Below are 14,660 nucleotides of genomic sequence, written 5' to 3' on the forward strand. Positions count from 1 at the left end.
GGGGGGGACAAAATCAGAAATTTCACTGTAGGCAAGGACAAGGAAGTCATCTCTATAACCAAGACTAGTCACTATGGTTTTAATAGAATCTACAATTAGTTTGAAACTGTAGTTTGGTTTGTCGACTTGGGTTGGAATCCCTAGCAGGCCCTAGGTTGTGCCCTTGGAAAACTAAGGCACTTTACATGTATACATCCATTTCCTCACTCGACTCAGGTGAAAATTAAGCTTTGGTTTATGATTCATAAAGCTGAAGGTCCTGAGTTTAAGAAGAACCACACCTCAAGTACTTTAAAGAACCTACCATGCCTATCAAAAAGAATAGGGATCCATCCCAGTGTGAGTGGTTCAGACCGTACAGTCTGGTCTTATACAGCTTGTACTTATTGGCCAGTAAAAAGGCAGTTTACTGGCCATGCAAAAGAAACAATAAATAAATATTATTTTTACTTAAATTAGTCCTTCCTGCATCAGGTAGTGCATGCAATGGGGCAGTGCCCATCTCCAGTTCAATAGCCCTTGGGATATACAGCAGCTGTACAATCACTACAGCAGGGGGCTAGCCCACTGATAGTGGTGTATGTTTAAAGGGGAAGTCCAATACTTTCAGTTTTGGGGCCTTTCTACCCAAAATCCTATTTGTAAATGGTGATTTATTGGTTTCTGCCAACCCCGCACATATTTGCCGTGATATCTGACCCGAGCGATGTTTCGCGGCTAGCGCCAGATTGTCCGCTAGGCGGCGCTGCGACTGAATCTGTGACGTAAAAGGTTTCATTCTGCTATACTAGCGTAAACAACAATGGCGGGCGTGCAACCCTTCCGATTTGAACCACAAACTGACAGTAGTGGCGACTCTGAGCCCGATCCAGGCGATGACAACGTTTGGGATGGCGGTGATGTGGAGACAGAGCGTTGGAGGTTGGGGAACCGGGACTGGTGCCGCTGTGGAAACGAAGACAATAGAAACTGCCTGGAAATGCCCTCTGTACGGGAGAGTGTTTGTTGTCACGACCTGCCAGAGCTGACAGACACTGAAAAGAAGGTCGGTACAGACCACCCATGCATTAGAAACCACCCTGACTTCGATGTGATTCTGCACCCGGCAAACCTCCGAACTTTGCTGATTTTTCGGTGGGATCTGATCCGGCAGGGCGTGCAGGAGCCGGTCTCTAACATGTCAGTACCGCGGTTTGTTTACGTTGCAATTCACTCAACCCTTTGACGGATTTACTTATATCGACCGCCCATACGCCCAACAGAAAGGAATTGAGGTGGCAGAATACTACCTTTCCTGTTTTGTGGTTTATAACAACTTGTCAAAACAACACCTTTTTGTCTGCTAATTACAGTACATTTCTGTATGCGTTCTAATCTTAGACACATGTGTTAGTCGGATTTACATTTTCCCATAATAATTGTGTTCACAGCTAGTACAGTGGTCGTCACATTTTTGGTTCCATCTGGAATTGTAAGGCTTTGAAATCTGAGGTGCTATTTGTTTTAAATAAAGAAAACAGCTAGCTACATGCGTACTTCTGCCATATAGACTGAAAATTTCAACAGAATTCAATGACAACTAGAGTTCCACGAGCATCCAGGCTCGAAATGGTCTGAACACACCCGCCAGTGGACGCTCTTCTTGTGTACTAACTCCTTGATTTTCTCTGGCGTCAGTTTATTTACAAGATTGTTCCTCATGCTGACCAACCACCTGTGTAGCCTATCGTGGTCTTTTGGAAACTTGTGGAAGCTTACGCCGCGCTCCTTTGACGCAGGGCCATACCAACAGCCACAACTTGCACAACGCGGCATACTTGCAGCGAGCTATGTACTGGCAGACAGACTGAAATGGCGCGCGCTCCAAATCTGTTCCAATGAAACCTTTTACGTCACAGATCCAGTCGCAGCGCCGCCTAGCGGACAATCTGGCGCTAGCCAGGGAACATCGAGCATGTCAGATATCACGGCAAATATGTGCGGGGTTGGCAGAAACCAATAAATCACCATTTACAAATAGGATTTTGGGTAGAAAGGCCCCAAAACTGAAAGTATTGGACTTCCCCTTTAACTACCACACTTTCTCCCAAATGCTAAGCAGAGAAAGCAGTATGTACCATTTTTAAAGCCTTTGGTATGACTAAGCTGGAGATTGAACTCATGACCTACCGACTGCAAGGCGAACACTCTAACCCACTCAGCCATGCACTGGTTTTACAAACGTTCAGTCAACTTAAAAGAAACCTAAGAAAACGTCTTTACCTGCAGATGGTGACGTTGTTCCCATCTGGCCCCAGTGGGTCGTTAGGGATGCTGAGGGTCTGGAAGTCGCTGACGTTGAAGTAGGAGAGCGAGTCCTCCACGTACCCGCTCATGGACACGCCCGGCTCCGGGCTGTACCCGTACAGGTACACCAGCCGTGGGATGAAGTTAGATGTGTAGCCAATCACAAAAGCCTGCAGAGAGGTCAAGAATAATTAACATCTGTGTCCATATCACCAGGGTCCATAATAAAGCCACCTTGAAAAACAGTGTGCTTAAAGATATTTTTACTGCGACATACTTTTGGTATGCACTCCTTCACACATCAAATGTACATACCTAGGGTATGTTGCAGTAAAAATATCTTTAAGCACACTATTTCTCAAAGTGGCGATATTATGGACCCTGGTGATATTATGGACACAGATTCCTGGGCCCTTTTGGAAATCAACAATCTTACTGTTGTAAAGGCTACACAGGTGTTTATAAGATGAAATAAATAAAGAAATCAAATCCTTACATTGGACACCACAGCAACTTTAGCGAGGACCTCGAGGATGTTGTACCAGACTCCGATGTCCTGAGCGCGAGCAGCCATTGGTCGTCGGTACTGTGTGACGAACTTGTACGCATCCAGTCGGATCTCCAGGATGTTGTTGATCAGAGCGAAAAATGGCGCCAGCGGGAACGCAGCGACAAACAGCGTCACGAACCCAAACTGGATAACTGGGGAGGAAGGAATCAACAGAACAGGGCTGAAGTCAAAACTTTTTTTTATTTATTCATTTTCACGCAAACTTTGACATAAACATAAACATAGAGACTCCCTAAACTCTAATACATAAAGTAAAAGTAATACATGTATCTATAAATAAGCCTTACAGAAAGTACCCCACTTAAGTCAAAACTTTTACTTCATTTTTTTTCATGTCTATGCCTCAAGGAACTGTAAAGTCATTTATTTTTTTGAATTTGCAATGGTTTGATTTTACAGCAGGGGGAACAAGGGAGTGTTGCAACTTGTTCTAACTTCATGGAATTTACGCTGGCAGGGAAATTTGCTTTTTTTTCTGCCCTCTTTATTAACTTTAGAAAGATGGTGGATGCCGTCTGAAAGCTCCTACGCTTACAGAACAGTTTTAAATCCTTTCTTGTACATGTACTTTGGATTGATGGGTGTTCTCAGTAAAGTATTACTAACTTAAACAATGCCTCCATACATGAAGGTACATAATATAAGCACGTCGGCAGAACGTACTGCACCTGCGCAGGACCCTGATTTTTCACGATTTTCGATGGATTCTAGGTCAACGTTGCATTAGAATTTTGCCTGTTGCAAAGGATATATTTTCCGACATAACATTTGGAAACTACAGACGGGATGTTAACCTTATATGCGCGAATACAACCTTATATGAGACGTTCTGTCAAAGTGCTATGTACAGTACATTACGGATTTCGCGCAGGTGCAGTGCGTTCTGCCGACGTGCTCATAATATACATTCAAGTTTGATGTGTCTCACCCATTTCCAGGTACTCCGGGAACAGTGCCATGACAGGCACGGGAACGAGATCGCAGTCTTGTTCCCAGCGTGTGTACGCCTGCTCGGGCACGTCGTCCTGGTCAATGTTACCGCGCCGTGACCACCAGTTCTTCAGCTTCCTGTAATCATAATTATGTCTCAGCTCTCAATTATTCAGGCCAGTGACATTGTAGGAAACAGCACAAATACAAGAAATTTGAAATGTCCAACTTCTGGGAAGTAGTTTGAGAACTGAAGGAAGGAATTGTATGATGCAATCTATCTGGGTACTACACCACTTGCTCCAGTTGTGTGGGTGACTTCCTGATCACCCAAATTAAGACAGACATACAAAGCCATAAAAACAGCCACCCAAAACAATACATGTACTTCCATACCAGGAAGACTAGTGATGCGAAATCTATGACACCAAATTTAATATCTCTGATGAAAGCATAGTCAACATTCTTAGTAACACTTTGCATTTTGAGATCTTGTACATTATAAATTTTTGGGAACAATGCTTCTGGAAAGTAAAACGTCTTTACAATAAAAATTTGAATAAAGGCATCTGCTTCAATATACATATACACGTAGGGCCATTTTCATGTAAGGCCATTTTCATGTGTACAATTGTGTTTTGGACAAGAGATATGACATCCATCAGTGCTACTTGCTTAATGGATACTTCTTTGTGTTATGTGACTGACAACTACACTTAGTTTTCGAAAGTATTGAGGGAACCATTCTGGACTTGCTGGCAAATGTTTTGGAGATGAAAACTTGTACTCACGGGAAGATGAGCTCCATGAAGTTGTTGTAGGCCTGTTTGCCCACCATGATGATGGCCAGCTGGAGGCACAAGTCGATCAGGCAGCCTCCAACATCACACTGGCAAGGAAAAATGGGTAAAGGTTAACTTAGCATTTCATAGTAGTCTACTCAACAGTGCCACCTAGTGAAAATATCATATGAGCTGCACCAAACACTGGGCATTTTATTGTATTAATGAAGTTACTCATAGTCTGAGACATGAAAAATCCTATGGCTAGTCTTGTGATGAGTTCAAATCTGAAATTTGCTTAGACCAACAGTTCAAAGTCTGAAGAATTAATAACTTTGCCCTCTTTGTTATTTTGCTTAATTCCTTCTGCTAAAATTTAAAATATAACTTTCATGGCATTAAAGATTATAAAACTTTATCAACATACTGTAAAGTCTTAAATTTTGTAGCACACAAACTTCACACGGTACCTTTGAGTTTATAGTTGAAACAATAGACTTAGTACAGAATGTGTAGAAAAGACAACTGTAACAAGAAAAACCCGCAAACTTAGCAAATATTCTTAAAATTATGCTATCTTACTTCGTCGGGTCTGTACTCGTTCAAAAAGTAGTTGTAGTCTCCTGGCCTTCCTACAAAACTCCCCTTGAAGAAAGCTATGTAGAAGATAGAAGCGTAGTAGTTGACCGACTGGAACAGGAACATCTTGAAGGTGAAACTGTCCTCGTATTCCGTCTGTGTACGCGGCAGCTCCATGTCCGTCAGCCAGTAACAGACTCGTTCGTAGATCTGTAACACGACAAACGTTGACTTATAATAATTCAAGTTTCTCCACAGCTTGAAATTACATTAGTTTTGATGACTTTAAGCCATGCTGACTAGATCGGATGACACCTGCATGTGAAAAAAAGGACACAAGTCTGCCATCATGCTGTCATCCTACAAAGTAGTGGCAGAGTGAGCAAATTATATAATTTTTTATGTATTAAGTAAACATAACAATAAACTGTCAATTGCAAAATATCGGAAATGGACACTCATGTTGTTGAGAGTACCTTAAGTTTTTTTTTTTGCCTTTTGTATCAATACAACTAGGCTGACAAAAATGTATTAAAAACTGATCTTCTCGTATGGGATGTAAACCAAGATGTCCTGTGTTTGAGGAGTGCCGCATCTCGAGCCCACTGCACTTATCGAAAGGAGTAGGGGTCCTTCCCAGTATGAGTGGTTGAAAAATTACAGTGTTATGTCTAAAGGGAGTTTACCGGTGAAATAAAGGAAAAAAAAAACGTCAATGCATAAACCCCATTAAACAGTTGTCATGATGGCAATGTCTCGCTAATGCCCCCTGTATTAAGCATATTCTATTATCCGGCCTATGCATGGCCTATGGAGAAGACATTACAAAGTACATGCAGTTAAGTGATTGTAAAAATGGGCAAGCTTGCACATGAATTTTCTGGCTTTAAGAATTTGGCAGTAGAAATGTATTCTGATCAAGACTCTTAACACACTGCCAGTCCACAAAACCTTTTCCTTACCTTGTTGAGAATCATGATGGCGATCAAGTTGAGCAGGGCAGCGGTGGCGGAGGTGGCGAGTTTTGCGCGTTCCGAGATGAGCCCCAGGTCGGACCTGTAGAACACCACGACGATCACGATACGGTACACGATCACCGCAAACACGGCCGCCAGAACCAGCGAGACCTGGGGGGAGTTTTAAGAATAAAACAATCAACAAATTTGGCTTATAAGTCATAAAAAAAAGAAATCAAAGATTTCACACATTTTTGGAGGTCCAGGCAGTTTTTGTGAATGTATCTATGGAACTGTGGAAAGGATTGTATGATATAATGTCATCAGATTTTACACCACTAAATTCCTCCAATACTCCAACACAATGTCTAGAACCAAAACCTACAAACATTCCTTAAAACAGTGCCGCCCTAAACAATACTTCTGTCCCAGCATTAATGACTACATAGTGGACCTTTAATATTTGTTTACACCAGTGTATGGCAATTCCATCTAAACAAATAACCGGTTATAGTCGACTGCTAGAAATAGTACAGATCAGTATACCAAAGCACGCCACAAAGAATTGCTGGAAGTACAAAACAATGGCATGTACATGGCATTGTACAATAAAGCAGTGGGGTCGTGTGGCGCAATGGCAGTGTGCGTGACTCGGAATCAATAGGTCCCAGGTTTGAGTCCCTTGGGAAAGGCACTTGACACGACTTTCCCCACTAGAAAATGAGTATTGTCTGTCCAGTATTTGTTTCTATGTGAGGGACAAAACACCGGCAACAGCTGCCTCTGTTCCGTGTGTATTGCACTGTTGCAATTTTAATAAAATGCTATTTGTTCATTTGAGTGTGAAGTAATTCCTTGACTCCCTCACCATGAAGACCACCACCAGCCCAGCCCAGATCAGTCTGGGTACTTTGTTGTAGAACGGCAGGAAAGCCTCTTCCAACTGAAACAGAGAAAAAAAAAATTAATGCCTGATATTAATTATATATTCCATCTTCTAACTTTGCGGTGGTTTTATTCTCGTGATTTTCTTCACTGCCACAAATTTTGACACCGTGAATATGCATTTCCAACTTGTACATACACAGCACTAGATTTTTTGTTTCAACTGAAAATTGAAAAACCTCCTTTTCCATTCTACTGCGACATAAAACCACCACAAAAGTAAATAAATGTAATAACTGCAACCTTCAAAGGACTGTACAGTGGGTAAAGTTATTCAGCGTCATGGGTAAATTCCTCTAAAACTTCAAAAACAACCAAATTTCAGCGGATAACACACAACAAAAAGGACGACACAACAACACAAGTTTTTTGAAGAATACATAAATACTAACTTAGTCAATAATCAATAATACAAAAAAATTACCAAACCAATAGTCTAAGAGAAAACAAGCAATTGTATTCACTAATGGAGATCTGAATTTATCAAACCAAGACAAAACAAGTAACTAATTAGGTTAGTAAGAGAGAAAATTGGACTTGTTAGCGATCCCCAGACTAACCCTACTTCTTTCATTTCATTTATTTAAAATTTACCAAGGGTTTACATGTCGCCACGTTGACGATTTTTGGTCTAACTGAAGTCCGGAGCCTCGTCAAGACCTCATCATCATCATTATTAATAGAGAAAATGATTCAACAACAACATTAATGAACTAAAAACTGAAAACTTGAACAAACCTCTAACTTACTCTTACTAGTCGTTACAACATCCGCTAACAGTTTAACCCTAAAACTGTCATGTTAATCACAATTTACCACATTCTAATGAACCATGAAATTGTGAGTAAAACAACTAATGGGAGAGCATGTATTACTCTCTTTTGGAACAAACACAGGGAGTAAGAAATGATGAGATCAACGAAAATTGAACAGTGGAACAAACTGGGGAACACAATGTATCTCTGATTGAACCAGTCCGTGATGTTGAACCTACGTAAGGCTTTGGGACCTCGAAGTTAGGATTGGCAAGTCCTTGTGGAGTCATGATAAGGACCTATCATAGGAGTGGTGGTAAAAGTAGCTTATACACATTATTCCTGTACATCTGAGTCACCATCAACATAATATAACTTGACTGGCAGTAGACTGATACTGACTGTCAGTCATAATTAGCAGCTCAGCCAATGATAGCATGGCAATACAGTGGTACAACCAAGAAGAGAGTGGCTGAATGTTCAGAACAAATATTTACATTTTAATGTCTGGATATTACATTTTCTATATTTTGATTGAGGTGGAAGGGCTATGGGATTGGTCTAATGAATGAAGAGCCGATGGCTCCGCCCCTGAGGTGCCAGCAAAAAATTTTACCCCTAGTGACCAACTTACATGTATTATAACTGACTTTTGTACGTAAATTTATCTTACATTCAAAATTAACAAAATGTTCATCACTGAAGACAATTTTAATATGAAAAGCATATTTTGGTAATTGCCATTGATACACAAGGAAATTGTTACTCAAGCAACTAGGTAGATTTTGAAAGTAGCTTGAGTAACAAATTCCTTGTGTATCGCATTACCTGGATGTCTAACCTTCATTGATGAAACTGGCATAGGTTTAAAAATTGACGATAGGAATATTTTTAGGAATTATTTATATAATATGATTTCTGACCTTGTTGACAGGGTTGATTCTGTGAGTGGACACCTTGGACTCAAACTCCGGCCTGGGTCTCTCCTGGAAAATGGAGGACAGAAGTTAGCATCATGTAACCATGGTAACCAAGGTTAAAGGTCATCTCTCTAGGAAAACAGCCTCCACTTTAACTCCGGACTAATTCCCATATCTCAGCAACCTAACATCTAGATGGGCTAATATTGTAAACTATAGGTAAAAATGATGTTAGAAACATGTATATGTAGTGGCAATTGAGGACCCCTTGGGGATTAACCCACTTCTGCAGAATTATTAACCGGAATTCTGGCTCTAGTTCCCCGAAACTCTGCAGAGTTCTGGCTCTAGTTAAGAGTTCTGCAGAATTGGGTTAACCCCCAATGGGTCCTTGATTGCTGCCATGTATTTCTTACATCGTTTTTTCATCATTTGAAAAAAAATCTCAATGGCATTTTTTTTTTCAAATTATGTAAAAACGATGTAAGAAATACATGGCAGCCATCAAGGACCCATGTAAATGCAATTGTCAACCAACTACATTGTACATGTATGCTACACAAGTTTTTGATTTTGTGGACATCATCTTTACATGTACACGTGTCACATAGATTGTCGCTTCTTTTAGGAAAAAAGACTTGCCCCCTTGATTGAAAAACAGAGTTTTTGCCTGTAAGTCTAAATTATTTTACAAACCTCTTCATCCTCAAAGCCCACCAGGTCCCAGTCATAGGAGATAACAGCCTGTTTTCTCTTCCAGAACTCCAGGAACATGGTAGCTAGAGGAAGTAAATGTTAATTATAGTAGTACCAAGATTATGATAATATTATGAAGATGAAAAATATTTGAGCTCTTAAGTGTTGAGCAATCTTTTAATAGCTCAAATACTAATTTAATCAACTGTGGAATTTTCAATAGGAAAATATGAAAATACTAAATTTACATGTACAAATGTACACATATGAGAGTTAGTGTTTAAAGGCTTCATTATTTGCATACATTTCCTAACTATGTTACTCTACAAAACTCTACAAACTCTGTGTGCTTTCACAAGGCAAAATTATCATTAAAATACTATATTTTGTAATATCTTGACAAAAATGTATCAACAAAGTAAATATTATGACTTACATGTAGTGTACATAATACATTAATTTGTATTTAGTTTTCATGTCTTTAATAAGGAAGACCGTGACAACAATACATTGTACAATGTAGATTGTACACTTGCAGTTCAAGCACTATATACACAGCATTTTCTAAGAGAAACTAGAAAGAAGTCTGCCTACCCCACAAAGCCATGAAGATCGCAAAGAACACAGTTGCAGGATTGTCTATCACGTGCGAAGCCTAGGGTTAACAAGAGATATTATCAACTTGTATAATTATCATTTTAACATATTAATAAATAAAAAACATGACATAAAATCGAAAATTTGGACTATAACTTTTGTCATTGGATTATCTTCTTGGATCATATGCACGTGCCTATATTAGTAACATATATAGTATATATGTATTGAAGTTAGTACACTAGTAGAAATAGTTTAAAGTTATTAAGTGTTATTTGCCATACATTGTATCAAATGCAATTGTTGCGCAATAAACTTGACATGACTTGAGTAAAAAATGATATATTAACTATCATATTAACAACCACATAGACAGCAAAAGCACAGCATATGCTGAAATGTGATTTTATTATATTGTTTGCCAGCAGTCTGCTACCCATACTGCCCTGCTTCTCCCAGCATGCAATGGGATTTGTAAAAAAGGTATATGACATTGTAAATGCAGCTATTTTAAACTATGCTTCACAAATGATGAAGAAAATGGACCTATACCATTATTACGTCACAGTTTGTTTACTGCAATGAATGCCGGTCAATCAACGTTTATATTGTACAGGGGTGCGTAGCGCGGTGTGTGTTTGTGTAACGTTAGCCTAATATAAGGCTTTTAATACAGTACTACTTTCGTCTAATGTCACAACTAAATCACCCATGCGGCATGTAATGCTGTGTCAACACAACAACACGCAGCAAAAATCAGACATACCTTACTTTGAAAACTTTCAAATGATCTTTATTCTTTAACTGACCGTTCTAGAATGTTCTTTAGAACAGGTTAACAAACTGTGACATAATAATGGTATTATAGGTCCGTTGCAGCTATAACGTTACCTGTGAGTATCTACACTGGTTGGCTAATGACCAGTACCTGCACCTCTGGTCACACAGTGGACACATGGTGATGTTAGACCCACAGATCTCTTGGCTTAAGAGGAAAGGGCAAGATAAAAAAAGACATGACTTAGATTAGAAAAGGATTTGAAGCTACGGACTAAATCATACACATGTATGTACATTGTGCACTCAATGAAAACCATCGTAGAAGTTTTTAACATTTGAATTACTTATGTTAACATTGTGTCATTTTCTTAATAATTTCTGTCAAAAAATTGTCTATATTTGATTAAGATCATTTGATTTAGAACATTGACAATACTTTGTTTATTATACGTCGTAATACTACATAACAAACACGTCACAAAATTGTTTTTAACAATTTCTTTTAACATTCTCCAATTGATTGGCCAAATTCTTGATATAGAAATATTATGAAAATGATTTACAATTCTTTTCACAATATTGCTACATGTAAATTGTACAAAAGTCATATACATCCATTGGACACATATACAATATAATATAGATATACATGTACATACTTATTAGATATATTTATGCCGTTGTTAGTATTACCTGGTAACATCCTCTCCCAATGAGATTGCTCCGTACAGGATACAGATGAAGCCCACGATAGCGGGAGCAATGAGCGTGTTGGTGTAGAACCCGAGCCACGCGAAGTACAGACCGATCTTCTCACCAAAGTATTGTCTACATGGACCGCCACCAACATGCAGCCAGCAAGGGATGATGGGATAGAGATGTGGTGAAGATGGAGACAGGAAAGCATGATGGGATAGCATTGATAGTAAAGATGGAGACAGAAAAGCATTATGGGATGCCATTGATAGAAAGGAAGAGGGGATAGCATAGGCAGAAAGGATGATGGGATAGCAATAGCGGTTAAGTTGAAGACAGGACAGCATGATGGGATAGCATTGACCAAAAGGATGATGGGATAGCAATGGCAGTCAAGAGTGAAGATGGAGTCAGGAAAGGGTGATGGGATATCATTGACGGAAAGAATTATGGGATAGCAATGGTGGTGACGATGAGCACGGAAATGCATGGTGGGATAGAATTGATAGAAAAATGGAGCAGGATGGGTAATATGAGATGGAGTATGGAATTATGGGAGGAAATTTGGTGGTGAAGTTGATGAGCAAGGAATTTTGGGTATTGAAATTGAGAAATGAGGGGAAAGAACAAAGAAACAGGGCAAGAGAAAATATTTGCGTGTTAGTAAACCCATCACCATATCTTATTAAAGGTTTGGCTGGTTGAATCAGTCGGCTAGTAGGGCATCGCTCTTAATAACTAATTGATCCAGGAAAACTCTCTTTGCAACAATTTTGGTAAATTTTTGCTTAGAAATGAAATAGATTGAAAACTGAGCTCTAGACTAGCAAATTTTGGAAAAACAGTTTGAAAATCGTTTGAAAAGAAAAACTTACTATGAAGAAAAATGCTTTGTACGTTGCAAAGAGAACAATCCAATGTTACATGTAAATGCAACACCTGTCACTTCAGACCAATTTTACACTTGGCTTCCTCTAGATTTTCTTCCCTCAAACTTTTCTAACATACATGTAATTATACATGTACTGGCATGCTTTTGAAAATTTCCATACAGAAAAAAAACAATGGACCAGGTGATACAATTGGTGTGAAGTTGAACTGACAATAAAGGTTAGTTGTGTAATGTACATGTATGTCCTTCCACCGTTGTGACCACCACCCACCCACATTGTTCTTTGTACCTGACTCCTTCATTTACGAGCGTTCCCAGCCCGTAAAAGATAACCAACATCCCGAAGAATGACGGTAGCCACAGCATGGTGGTATAGTGGCCCAACCAGACGAAGTAGATACCTATCTGGCTCCCAAAATAATCTCTGAGAAATGTGTGTAAAACGCTGTTATGTTGGGCTTACACTTATTTTAGCACTCTTAATTTAGATCAATGGTGAGGGCTCATAATACTTTTCTTCTGCATACTTCCACCAAATTCTACATTTGTACCTGCACCACTCAGAATGTAGCAACTATGGATCATACACAAATTGTTCAGAAACTATTGCCAACATTTCTTTTACACTTCAGTCAAAATGAAGGAGGTACCAGTCAATACACAAAATGAAAATCCACATTCACCTAATACAAACCCAGTACATGCACCTGTTTAGTGCAGGTAGATATCAGAAATACAGTGAATTAATATTTTTCTTGGCCCAAAAAGCGATAAAACTAGTCTAGCATTGTTTGAAAACAATTCTATCTTGCCTGAAATATAAAAAGAAAATTTTTCGTTCTATTTAGCATATATTTGAACACAACATTTCTGATATAACTGCTTTATGGAAAGAATAATTGAAGTATTCAATACAGCTACTACATTCTTTTTTTTGTCTATGTCCTACAATACAAAGAATGTTGCATAGCGTTTATCGAATTCTAGTGTAGGCATGTCCTGGTCCTGACCTGATCTTGTCCAGTGGTTGGTACTTGTACCACTTCCCGAGGCGTGCCCACTCCTCAAACAGGAGATGTCGATCATTCTTGTACCCGTGGGTGAGTTTGGAGTGTTCGCTCTTGTACGGTCCCTAGATATGTACACACCATATTCAGGAACATGTAATGCAGTGTTTTAGCCAGCATCTGTATTTGAACTATTTCCATCATTTGACAGAATGTTGCTGCTCATGACACAAAATTTTGTCCAATCTGTTGTCTAAATGACAGATTAAAAAAAATCATCATTCATTTTTAAGACATGGAAAGAGATTTCCATTAAATTAAGCTGACAATGTAGTCAACCACCAAAATTTGAGACTGAGTCAAAAATTCACAAAGCTTCAAAATGCAAAAACTGCATTCACTTAATACTCTGCATTCTGTGTGGCTAAGTACACGATTGTATGGCTTTTACTCAAGAAAAACAGTTATCCAAGCAAACTGGATCCATTTTAGAATAAATGTGTATGTTTTGTGATTTCTATTTGTCACAACAGGGTATACAAAAATGTACAAATGTAAGTCCAAGCCAATTGAGTTACACTAAAGTTTAACGTAAATATGACAAGACTGTCTCTTTAAGAAACCTACATCGTGAAGAGGGTAGGCCGCGAGGTAAGACCCGTTGTTCAGCATCTTCTTGATGCCGATTTTCCTCTTGTCGTCCTCGTAGCGACAGCGCTCCAAGATGGTGTACACCTGAGCATGGGGAAATAGAATTTACGTGAGCGTAACTTACACAAGATTTTAAGTAGCACAAAACTGAGGTATGATACCACGCCAATGGTAGGAGACCATACCAATCTAATTTTTTGGTTAGCAGATTTTTGGAAGAAAGTATTGAAAAGGGTCTATTTAAATAAAAAGGGTTGAATCAGATATAGAATACTGTACTTACAATTCTGCTGCGGACTGCATGGTGGAAAAAGTCTTCTTTATTTGGAGGAATCATGAACCTGAAAGATAATGATAAAAGTTTGTTTAAAAAAAATCAAAATTCTACCTCGTGGATACATAATTGAACAGAAAAATATTTATTTATTTAATAAGATTGTAACAATACAATACACTGGCCACCCAGGCAGCATAGCTGATTTAGGGCACCAAACAATACAAAGATTAAACATACACAATATAACATACTAATACAGTAAACTAACAAGTAAAGATTAAGCTATTTCAGTTTCAGAAAAAGATGCAGAGTTGTATATTTATCATAATGTTCTTGCCCA

At 38.9% G+C, this 14,660-nt stretch overlaps 1 protein-coding gene across 1 annotated transcript in view; it reads right to left on the bottom strand.

Annotated features, from left to right (window-relative positions):
- LOC109480378 (anoctamin-4-like) overlaps positions 1 to 14,660 on the bottom strand; it is a 45,213-nt gene that overhangs the window by 2,184 nt on the left and 28,369 nt on the right. Inside the window, exons 9-23 of the mRNA XM_019782573.1 lie at positions 14,327 to 14,384; positions 14,020 to 14,127; positions 13,396 to 13,517; positions 11,491 to 11,625; positions 10,909 to 11,002; positions 10,015 to 10,075; positions 9,421 to 9,503; positions 8,728 to 8,790; positions 6,973 to 7,047; positions 6,111 to 6,275; positions 5,152 to 5,358; positions 4,579 to 4,676; positions 3,786 to 3,925; positions 2,783 to 2,988; positions 2,337 to 2,456 (exon numbers count right to left, since the gene is read on the bottom strand). Of these exons, the coding sequence (XP_019638132.1) occupies positions 2,337 to 2,456; positions 2,783 to 2,988; positions 3,786 to 3,925; positions 4,579 to 4,676; positions 5,152 to 5,358; positions 6,111 to 6,275; positions 6,973 to 7,047; positions 8,728 to 8,790; positions 9,421 to 9,503; positions 10,015 to 10,075; positions 10,909 to 11,002; positions 11,491 to 11,625; positions 13,396 to 13,517; positions 14,020 to 14,127; positions 14,327 to 14,384 (1,735 nt within the window). The remainder of the gene's footprint in view (positions 1 to 2,336; positions 2,457 to 2,782; positions 2,989 to 3,785; positions 3,926 to 4,578; positions 4,677 to 5,151; positions 5,359 to 6,110; positions 6,276 to 6,972; positions 7,048 to 8,727; positions 8,791 to 9,420; positions 9,504 to 10,014; positions 10,076 to 10,908; positions 11,003 to 11,490; positions 11,626 to 13,395; positions 13,518 to 14,019; positions 14,128 to 14,326; positions 14,385 to 14,660) is intronic.

The sequence above is a fragment of the Branchiostoma belcheri genome, unplaced genomic scaffold, assembly GCF_001625305.1.
Source record: "Branchiostoma belcheri isolate BF01 breed outbred unplaced genomic scaffold, Haploidv18h27 scaffold50, whole genome shotgun sequence".
NCBI lineage: Eukaryota > Metazoa > Chordata > Leptocardii > Amphioxiformes > Branchiostomatidae > Branchiostoma > Branchiostoma belcheri.